The following is a 10,472-nucleotide window of genomic DNA, read 5'->3' as shown; positions in this document are numbered from 1 at the left end:
CTTCCATCTCTGCACAGGTTTGTTATGCAAAAAAGCCCCCGCTCTGGAGTGGCAGCTGGGAGCATCTCCCTGTGCCCCAGGACACAGGGCCAGGGCTGCTGGGCATGGCAGAGCCCTTGCCATGGGCATGGCTCCTGGGAGCATGAGGCTGCTGTGTCCTTGGGATTAAGGCAGCCCCCCGACAGGGATGGCACTAGAGCCCCTCTGCCCACAGCAGCCTAGGGAAGGTGCCACTCAGCCTGCAGGTGTTCACTGCAGGAGGGATGGAGGTGGCAGCAAAGGTGAGCCCCAGGCTGCTGCAGCCCTGAGCTGCCTGCCTGCTGTGTGCCCTTTGCAAAGGTCCTGCAAAGGGGCTCTATCCATACCCCTGCAGCAAAGCCTAGGAGGATTTGCTGTGCCCAGGCCTGTAGGAGGTGGGAGGATTTGCTGTGCCCAGGTGCGTGGCACGAGCAGGGTGCTGTGCCCAGCAGGGAGGAGCAGCAAAGTCTTTGGGCCTGTGAGAGCAGCAGGCTGGGGGCTGCCTGTGCACACCTCCTCTGCAGGAGCCAAGGGGGCTGAAGGGCTTTGCTGCCTCAGGGGGGGCAGCCTGGTTGTGCCATGCCAGTCCTGGCTGTGGGGCAGGGGCTGGGGGCAGGGCAGGGCTGGAGGAGTTGCTTGTAAATAGATTTGTCTTCCATGACCCCCGGACGGCCAGGCAGTGCAGTTCCCCCTTCCTCCGTGGATCAAATGCTGATGAGTGCTCCTTGGTTGGTTTTTTTTCTTTCTTTTCCCACATGGAATGATAAATGTGAAATTGGGACATGGGAAGACAGTGGGGAAAGGCTTCAATGATTTTTCTTTTTCTGTTTTGGGTTTGGTTTTGGGTTTTTTTTTTTTTTTTTGGACATTTAATTCTGTCATAGAAATTTGTTACTTCATTCCTGTGCATAACTTATTTAATGTTACTGTATAAAGGAACCCCCCCACACCTGGTACAGATGTATTTAGTTTGTTCTACTCCAAAGTAGTCAATAAAAAGACTCTATTCAGCAGCCAGCTCCTCTTCCTCTCTGGGCAGGAGCTGGGGGTGGTGCTGGGGGAATGCTGCCATGCCACAGCCTGGGCCAGGGGAGCTGCAGGGGGCTGCTGCTGCTGCTGCAGGTCATGGGGGAGCAGCTGGAGGGCAGAGCTCCCCTTACTCCATAACTTCTCGAGGTTCAGGTTTAAATCCTGCCTGGTGCTGTCCTGCTGGCCACAACTGGCTTGAGGCTCCAGCCCTCTGTCACCCACCAGCCACCTGAGGATGCCCCCTGGGGCACACCTTGGCCCAAACTGAGGACTTCAAACTGCAAACACTGATCCAGAAGGTAAGAAACCCAGAGCTGGGCCAAACCCCACACTGCTGTGAGGAGGCTGCTGGTGTCCTCTGCTGCCAGTGCCTCAGGAATCCCAAAGGTCACTCCAGCTGTGCCAGTTGTGGCTGCCCATCTCCAACCCACCCCTGATGTGCCCTGGCACAGCTCATCCCCTGCCCACAGCCCACCCTGCAGCACTCCCCTGTCCCCTTCACCTGTGGAAATGTGGCCCTCAGCCCAGCAGAGCCAAGGCCTTGCAGCTGCCCGAGCCCTGGGCTGGAGCCACCATGGCAAATTGTGGCTCTGGCCAGGGAAAATGAGCCTTAATTAGTGAGATAATTGGGCATGGGGAGGGTGGGCCCCACCTGGAAGACAAGGCAGGCTCCACACTCAGCCCTGCCCCAGGGAGGGGGCATTTGCCCTTTGCTTGCCTGATGGTGCCCACCCAAGCTGGCAGCAGGGGCTGCTGCTCCTTCCTCCAACAAGGAGTCACTGCCAGCATCAGCCAGGACCCCTCCCTGCACCACACACCCAGGGAAGCTCCTGCTGGAGCAAAGCAAGTTCCCAACTCTGTCTCCATCCTCCCAAGCCTGGGCAGGGGGTGGCAGGGTGCTGGAGGTGCCAGCAGAGCCTGGCTGCAGTGGGCTCAGGCTGCAGCTGTACCCACACCACCCCTGCAGCCACAGCTTCACTGCGTTTTAATTTCTGCACCAGGGCACTGGGGAAGCAGCAGGCAGGTTGCTATTTCTGGGGGTGCTGGTGGGGAGCAGCACCCACAGGGAGGGGGAGAGGATGTTGGAGTGGGCAGGTACCCAGGCAAGGGAGGGGTGGATGGGGGCAGCTGTGGCAAGCTGGGTGAAGCAGAGCAGGTGTCAGGGCCAGGCTGGGAGGGGCAGTGCCATTTGCCATGCCAGGAGGCAGCTGCCTGCCCTGCCCAGTCTCTCACTCCCAGGCTGTTCACAGCAGCAGCTTTGACACCAGCTCAGGGGAGGAGCTGCTGCTGCAGCAGCAACACAGAAACCCCCCCCGTGCAAACCACCCCCCAGGGGGGCTTTGCTGTGCTCCAGCCACAGGGGCAGCCCTGCTTGGCTTGAGCCTCCTCCCACCATGAACTCAGCTGCATTCCTGCTCTGGCAGTGCTGAGCCCCAGGGTGAAGCACCAGAGAGCCACTGGCCCTGCTGGCCTGCCCTGGCGTGCCACAGGCACTGCTGGGGGAGTACAAGGCCAATGCCAAAGCCACTGCAGTGGCCACAGGGGCTGGTGCTGTGGCCAGGGCCAGACCTACTTCTTGCCAGGAAAACTTCCTTTGTGGGTTTTTTTTTTTTTCCCCTATGAAACACTGTTCACAACCCATCCAAGGCAACCTGGCTTCCGGGTGCCACAGGGATGCCACAGCTGGGCCAGAGCCACATCCCTCAGCCTGTCCCTGTGGAGCCTGGAGGAAGTGGAGCATGAGGAAGAGGAGCTGGAAGGCAAGAGGGGCTGAGGGCTGCCAGGGCACGGCTGTGCTCCCCCAAGGCTGGGCTGTCACCCCTGCTGGGGCTGCCCTGCTCCCCACAGAGCCTCTGGGTGAGGGAATCCATAAATTACCATGAGCAGAGCAAAGGGGTAAAAGAGTGCCAGGGACAGGGGTGGGCACCCCCGAGGGGAGGAGGGGCAGGCAGGTGGCACAGGTGAGGGACGGCGCTGGCCGGGCCGGGGGCTCCGCCGCCTCCCGCATGCTGCTGGCATCCTGGAGAAGCTGCCCAGGGTCAGTTGTTGTTCATGATCCACCAGGAGGCTGAGGGGAGAGAGGGGAAGGGGTCAGGGCTGTGCAGTCAGGGTCAGCAGGGGGAGTGGGGGTGGCAGATGGGGACGGATCCAGCCCTGCTCGGGGGGAGCTGAGGCTGCACTGCAGCTCCCTGGCACCTGGCTCCTAAGCATCCACAACCCCCCCAGGGAGGGGTGAGGCACTTGAGCTGTGGTGGCTTCTGCAGGGCAGCACTGGCAGTGGGACCAGCAGGGCAGGAGCAGCACTGCCAGTGGGGGATTTAGTCAGTTCATAGAATCATGGAATCCCAGACTGGTGTGAGTGGGAAAGGACCTTTCAAGGTCATCCAGTCCAGACCCCCTGCAGGCAGCAGGGACTCTGCAACCAGAGCAGGTTGCTCAAGAGCCCCAACAACCTCACCTGCAATGGTTGCAGGCATGGGGCATCTCCCACCTCTCTGGGCAACCTGGGCCAGGTTCTCACCCTCCCAAGTGGTACAAATGTCTTCCTTCTCTCCTGCTTGAATCTCCCTCTTCTAGTTTCAAACCATCACCCCTTGTCCCATCACCACAGGCCCTGCTCAAAAGTCTGTCCCCAGCTTTTGATCAGCCCTTTAAGCACTGAAACACCACCAGAAGGTCTCCCTGGAGCTGACTCTTCTCCAGGCTGAACAACCCCAACTCTCTCAGCAAAGACCTTCCAGCCCTCCCAGCATTGCTGTGGCCTCCTCTGGCCCTGCTCCAACAGGTCCCTGTCTGTGCTGAGCTGAGGACTCCAGAGGCACCTGGACTCAACTCCAGACACATGAATCCATGTTTCCTGGTGTTTTATCTGGGGGTCACCATTCAGGTCACCCCCAACCCAATCCTCTGCTCTGTACCTGCCTGTTCCCTGCACTGCTCCTGCTCTCTGCACAACACCCAAAGCAGAAGCATGGGGTCTAGGGGGGGTCCCACAGCCCCCCCAGGGCAGCCTAGCCCCAACTCCCTCCTCACCTGGGAAGAGCATGGTGGTCAGCAGCTCTGGGGACTCCAGCAAGCTGAGGATGGAGCGCTGGAAAGTCTTGCTGCAGCTGGACTGCAAGTGGCTGTAAGGCAGGGAGAGGGTCAGGGGTGCAGGGCTGAGAGTGGCTCTGAGGGAGAGGGTCGGGGGTGCAGAGCTGAGAGTGGCTCTGAGGGAGAGGGTTGGGGGTGCAGAGCTGAGAGTGGCTCTAGAGTGGGCAGTGAGGGTTGAGGGAGGGCGGGGTGCAGCGCTGTGAGTGGCTCTGAGGGAGAGGGTCGGGGGTGCAGAGCTGGAGTGGCTCTGAGGGAGAGGGTCGGGGGTGCAGAGCTGAGAGTGGCTCTGAGGGAGAGGGTTGGGGGTGCAGGCTGTGAGTGGCTCTGAGGGAGAGGGTCGGGGGTGCAGAGCTGAGAGTGGCTCTGAGGGAGAGGGTCGGGGGTGCAGGGCTGAGAGTGGCTCTGAGGGAGAGGGTCGGGGGTGCAGGGCTGAGAGTGGCTCTGAGGCAGGGAGAGGGTCGGGGGTGCAGGGCTGTGAGAGGCTCTGAGGGAGAGGGTCAGGGGTGCAGGGCTGTGAGAGGCTCTGAGGGAGAGGGTCGGGGTGCAGGGCTGTGAGTGGCTCTGAGGGAGAGGGTCGGGGTGCAGGGCTGTGAGTGGCTCTGAGGGAGAGGGTCGGGGTGCAGGGCTGTGAGTGCCTCTGAGGGAGAGGGTCGGGGGTGCAGGGTTGTGAGTGGCTCTGAGGGAGAGGGTCGGGGGTGCAGGGCTGTGAGTGGCTCTGAGGGAGAGGGTCGGGGGTGCAGGGCTTCTGCCTGCCTTGGGGCTGCACTGTGATGCTTGCCCATGCATGGGGGCAGGGATGGTACTGCACACCCCCAGAGGACTCCTGCCCTGCTCTGCTCACCCCCTCCTGCTGCAAACAGCCCTGGGGTGCCCTGGGATCAGCTGCCAGCAGCAGGACAGGCCCCACAAGGAGTGGGAGCAGTGGAGTCCTGGTGGAGCCCCAAAAGGAAACCCCTTCCAGCTGCCCCCCAGCCCACAGCACCCAGCCCCAGCCCTGCACAAGGAGAGCCTCCAACCTTCTCCACGAGGTCACATCCTGCCAGAACTCGTAGAGGATGAAGCAGGCCTCATCTGTCAGCTTGCAGGCAGACACACTGTGGGGACAGGAGTGCCACTGAGCACAGTGCAGCCACATCAGTGCCACCAGGCCCCCATGGCTCTGCACATGGGCCTCAGCACCAGGGTTTCAGAGAGCAGTCTGGATGCACCCAAGAGGAGTGGCTGCAGGAGCCAGCACCCAGCTCCAGGGGATCCCAAAGCCCTCACACTTCAGGAGTCATAGAAGGGGTTGGGTTGGAAGGGATCTGGGAGACCATCTAGTTCCAATCCCCCTGGCACTGGCAGGGACCCCTCCCACTGGACAGGTTGCTCAAGTATCAGTGATGATGCCTGACAGGAGCTTTACAGCCCCTAGGCTGCTCCTTGCTGCTACCCAGAGAGCAGTGAAGCATTCCTAGCAGTGCAGCACACAGGGCAGTTCCCCCCTGCAGCCTCTGCAGGTGTGTGGCAGCCCTCACCCTCACACAGTGGGGCAGGAGTGTGAGGAGCTGAGACCACAGCACAAACCCACAGCCTGCTGCCCCCCCAGGTGATGCTGTCTGGCCAGGAGATGCTTCCCACGCTGCCTCCTGCCAGAGGAACAGGCTGAGGCTTCCTCCAGTCCCTGGGAAGCTGGAAGGGGAAGCAGCAGGGAAGTGAGAGAGCAAGGCTGGGGGGGGGGTACATGGGCTGGGGAACCATCTGCACTCAGCTGCAGCATCCTGAGCTCCAGCTGTGGATGAAGGCTTCCTACAGCTGCTGCTAAGGGCTGCAGGAAGGGCCCCAGCCCTGGGGGAGAGCAAAGCAACTCAGGTGGCAGCTGCAATCCCCCTGTGTGGGGTCCCCAAGGCACTCTGCAGTCCCCTGGGGTGACCCAGGAGAGCAGAGGCTGCCCAGGGCTGTGCTGCAGCATTCCTCACGTGGAGAGCCTGCCCAGGCACCACCACCCAGCTGCCTGCACTCAGTGCTCGTGACAGAGAGGCCTTGCAGCTCCCTGTCCCTGCCAGCTGGGTCACAAGGGGCAGCTCCCTTTTGTTTGGGCTTGCACACACAGTGCTGTGCTGCTGCAGCTGCAGAGCTGAGCAAGGCACTGCCAGGGGCAACAGCACCAGTAAGTGCCCCTGTGACCAAGAAGGGCCTCTCCAGGAGCAGCTGTGCCAGCTGCAGGGACAGCCTGGCAGTGGCACGGCACAGGAGTTAGCTCCAAGCTGCACAGCACTAGAGGGGGGCTCAGCCTTGGTCTCACGCAGGGGTGAGGTTCAGACTGGTGGAGGCTGCTCCTTCAGCAGCACTTCACAGGCAGCAGTGCTCTGACACCAGCCCTCCCCTTGGCTCTCTCCCACCTAAGTGTGCACAGCTTGGCCATCCCTGCTGCTACAAGCCCACCCCCTCCCTGCCAGCCCTGACCAGTGGTTCCTGCGGCAGGAGATCACAGAAACAGAACTGTTTTGGTTGGAAAGGCCCTTCAAGACCAGCCAGTCCAACCCTTCTCTAACTCTGTCAAGGCTGCTGCTAAACCATGGCCCTCAGCATCACAGCTCTGCCTCTTTGGAACACCTCTAGGGATGGGAATTCAACCACCTCCCAGGGCAACCTGTGCCAGTGCTTGAGATCCCTTTCAGTGAGGAATTTTCTTCTGATGTCCAACCTAGGCCTTTCCTGATGCACCTTGAGGCCATTTCCTCTTGTCCCATCACACTTGCTACTTGGGAGAAGAGACCAAGCCCCACCTGGCTCCAACCTCCTTTCAGGGAGCTGTAGAGAGCAATGAGGTCTCCCCTGAGCCTCCTCTTCTCCAGGCTAAACACCCCCAGCTCCCTCAGCTGCTGCTCCCCAGCCCTGCTCTCCAGACCCTTCCCCAGCTTTGTTGCCCTTCTCTGGACACTCTCCAGCCCCTCAATGTCCTTCTTGGAGCGAGGGGCCCAGAACTGACCCCAGTACTCAAGGTGTGGCCTCACCAGTGCTGAGTCCAGGGGGAACAAGAGCTGTGCTGATCCTGCAGAGACACTGCAGCACCTGGGACGTCCTCTCCTCCTGCCTCTGCCAGCTCTGCACACCGAGCTCAGCCTGGCACTGACCAGCACATGAAACACACCACAAAACCCCTTCTGGCCCCCAGGGGTGCTGTGTTGAAAGCCCAAACGTCTGGGGGAGCCACACCACGACCCCAACCCCCCCTCAGCTGCCACACTTACTGCAGGCAGCTGCTGTGGCCGGCGGTGAGCTCTGTGTAGGACCTGAAGGCCTGGCGGAACTCCTCCACGCCGCTGCTCGCCACCGAGATCTGCCTCTTTGCCACCAGGATGTGCTGGGAAGGGACAGCACAAGAGTGGCAGCAGGGTGGCTCTGTCCCCTCCTGGCCTCCCTGCGCCCACCCTGCTGCAGGGCAAGGTACACCCAGCTCCGCAGGGGAAGCTGCAGGACGGAGCTGGCACCACCGCCATGCTGGGGACAATGCCGGCACCAGCACCACGCTGGGGACAATGCCAGCACCACCGCCACGCTGGGGACAATGCCGGCACCAGCACCACGCTGGGGACAATGCCGGCACCAGCACCACGCTGGGGACAATGCCGGCACCAGCACCACGCTGGGGACAATGCCGGCACCAGCACCACGCTGGGGACAATGCCAGCACCACCGCCACGCTGGGGACAATGCCAGCACCACCGCCACGCTGGGGACAATGCCGGCACCACCGCCACCCTGGGGACAATGCCGGCACCAGCACCACGCTGGGGACAATGCCGGCACCACCACCACGCTGGGGACAATGCCGGCACCACCGCCACGCTGGGGACAATGCCGGCACCACCACCACGCTGGGGACAATGCCAGCACCACCGCCACGCTGGGGACAATGCCGGCACCAGCACCACGCTGGGGACAATGCCGGCACCAGCACCACGCTGGGGACAATGCCAGCACCACCGCCACGCTGGGGACAATGCCAGCACCACCGCCACGCTGGGGACAATGCCGGCACCACCGCCACCCTGGGGACAATGCCGGCACCAGCACCACGCTGGGGACAATGCCGGCACCACCACCACGCTGGGGACAATGCCGGCACCACCGCCACGCTGGGGACAATGCCGGCACCACCACCACGCTGGGGACAATGCCGGCACCAGCACCACGCTGGGGACAATGCCGGCACCAGCACCACGCTGGGGACAATGCCGGCACCACCACCACCCTGGGGACAATGCCAGCACCAAGCAGCTTCTACCTACCTGGGCTGCACCAACAGGAGGTGTTCAATCCCCTAGCGGTGGGGGTCTTGTTTAGGGCCTGCTGCAGTTCCCTGTGTGCTTCCCCCAGCAGAAAGGGGTCTTGAGATCCCTCTGCTGGGGCTCTGCATGGTCTGGGGGATTTGGGGCCTCACAAGCAGGGTGTTGCCCTCCTGGCTGTGGGCACTGCTGGGGGAGCTGCATTTGTCCCATGGATGGTCCTACGGCCAGCTGACAGCTCTGACTCCCAGCCTGCTACACCAGCAGAGTCCTCAGCAGCCCAAAGCCAGCAGCTCAGCCAGGTGACTGTGGGGACAGGGCTGCAGGAGCAGGGTCAGAGGGGGTCTGTGCACACAAGCAGCAGGCAGGGACTTACTGCATCTCTTCCTTTGCACATCGCTTCCTCCTTCAGGGGCTCCAGCCGTGGGCTCTGTGTTAACACCAGAGGAGAAATCAGCCTCACTGGGACAACTCTGAACCAGGACAAGGTGGCAGGAACCCCCAGCCCAGCTCAGCTCAGTGTGACAGATGGGTACTGCTCTGGGGATGTTTCTTGGGGCACCTCAGGGGGATGACCTGCACATCTATGGGGCTCAGGGGCGGACTAGGGACTTGTCAGATCAGCACAGACCATGGAGAAGCCAGAGGAGGGTCAGCAGAGCTGAGGGGAGCAGGGGAGCTTTGGATACAGCCAGGGATGAGCAGCTCTGCCAGCCTGGGTCTGGAGAGTGGGTGCAGCTCTGTAACAATGCCAGCACCAAATACCAGGGCCAATAGCACAGGGAGGGGACCCAGCACCGAGCTGGCAGTGCCAAGGTGTGGGGCAACCCCCAGCCCTCCCCTGTGCCCTCACCTTGCACTCCAGTTTCTCAATGAGCTGCTGCAGCCTGTTGATCTGCGCCAGCCACTGGCTGTTGTCCTCCACACAAACACCTGCACAGGGAAAGGCAGAGAGGTGCCATGGGAAAAGCTGGCTGTTGCCATGGCAAAAGCTTGCTCAAGACCCAGAACACCACAAAAACTTCCAGACCTCCCATTTTAACCAAAAACTTGCTTTGTTTTTCTCCTGAAACTCTCCCCACTGCTTAAGAGACACAAACCCCCCCTGCCAGGAGCTCCAGCTGGCAGCTGGGTGAGATGGTCCTGGACCAGCCTCCCTGTGCCACGCTGCTGCTGCTCCCACCCCCACTGCAGGTTCCAGCAGCAGACAGACAGCATCCCCAGGTGTGGCTGCCAGGCAGCAGCAGCTACCTGTGGTTAGCATCCCAGAGTAGGGGTCTGTGGGTGACAGGCAGAGGTTCTTCTGTCCCCTGCGCCCACAGCGCCGGCCTGGCCTGGGGCCCAGCGAGGCCTCCGCTTTCTGCACCTCCTTCCTGAAAGAGCAAAACACCACAGGAGGAGCTGAAGCCAGCCACAGCCAGGGGGCAGCTTCACAGACAGCTTGCAAAGGGCTGGTCCCACCGGCAGGAGCCCCTGCCCTGAGTCACACCAAGCTGGGTGGCAGTGTTGATCTGCACCAGGGTAGGGAGGCTCTGCAGAGGGACTTGAATAGATTGGATCCATGGCCAACATTTACAGGAGGAGCTGCAGCCAAGTGCCAGGTCCTGCACTTGGGGCACAACAACCCCAAGCAATGCTCCAGGCTTGGGGCACTGTGGCTGGAAACTGCCTGGCACAAAGGGACCTGGGGGTGCTGATGGACAAGCAGCTGAAGAGGAGCCAGCAGTGCCCAGGTGGCCAAGAGAGCCAAAGGCATCCTGGCTGGGATCAGCAATGCTGTGTCCAGCAGGAGCAGGGAGGGGATTGTCCCCTGGGACTCAGCTCTGGGGAGAGCACACCTTGAGTGTTGTGTCCAGTTTGGGCACCTCAATCCAAGAGAGATGTGGAGGTGCTGGAGCCAGGGCAGAGCTGGGCAAGGAAGCTGTGAAGGGCCTGGAGAAGAAATCTGATGAAGAGCAACTGAAGGAGCTGGGGATGGTTAGTGTGAAAGAGAGGAGGCTGAGGGGAGACCTCCTTGCTGTCTACAACTCCCTGAAAGGAGGTTGTGGAGAGGTTGGTGCT

General features: G+C 61.5%; 1 protein-coding gene across 1 annotated transcript in view; it reads right to left on the bottom strand.

Annotated features, from left to right (window-relative positions):
• Positions 1 to 3,086: 3,086 nt before the first annotated feature.
• NECAB3 (N-terminal EF-hand calcium binding protein 3) overlaps positions 3,087 to 10,472 on the bottom strand; it is a 33,319-nt gene continuing 25,933 nt past the window's right edge. Inside the window, exons 7-13 of the mRNA XM_054392007.1 lie at positions 9,663 to 9,784; positions 9,265 to 9,344; positions 8,788 to 8,841; positions 7,374 to 7,486; positions 5,157 to 5,234; positions 4,081 to 4,172; positions 3,087 to 3,115 (exon numbers count right to left, since the gene is read on the bottom strand). Of these exons, the coding sequence (XP_054247982.1) occupies positions 3,087 to 3,115; positions 4,081 to 4,172; positions 5,157 to 5,234; positions 7,374 to 7,486; positions 8,788 to 8,841; positions 9,265 to 9,344; positions 9,663 to 9,784 (568 nt within the window). The remainder of the gene's footprint in view (positions 3,116 to 4,080; positions 4,173 to 5,156; positions 5,235 to 7,373; positions 7,487 to 8,787; positions 8,842 to 9,264; positions 9,345 to 9,662; positions 9,785 to 10,472) is intronic.

The sequence above is a fragment of the Indicator indicator genome, chromosome 24 (assembly GCF_027791375.1).
Source record: "Indicator indicator isolate 239-I01 chromosome 24, UM_Iind_1.1, whole genome shotgun sequence".
Classification (NCBI taxonomy): Eukaryota; Metazoa; Chordata; class Aves; order Piciformes; family Indicatoridae; genus Indicator; species Indicator indicator.
The sequence above is the reverse complement of the archived record's forward strand: the minus strand, read 5'-3'. Positions and strand labels throughout refer to the sequence as shown.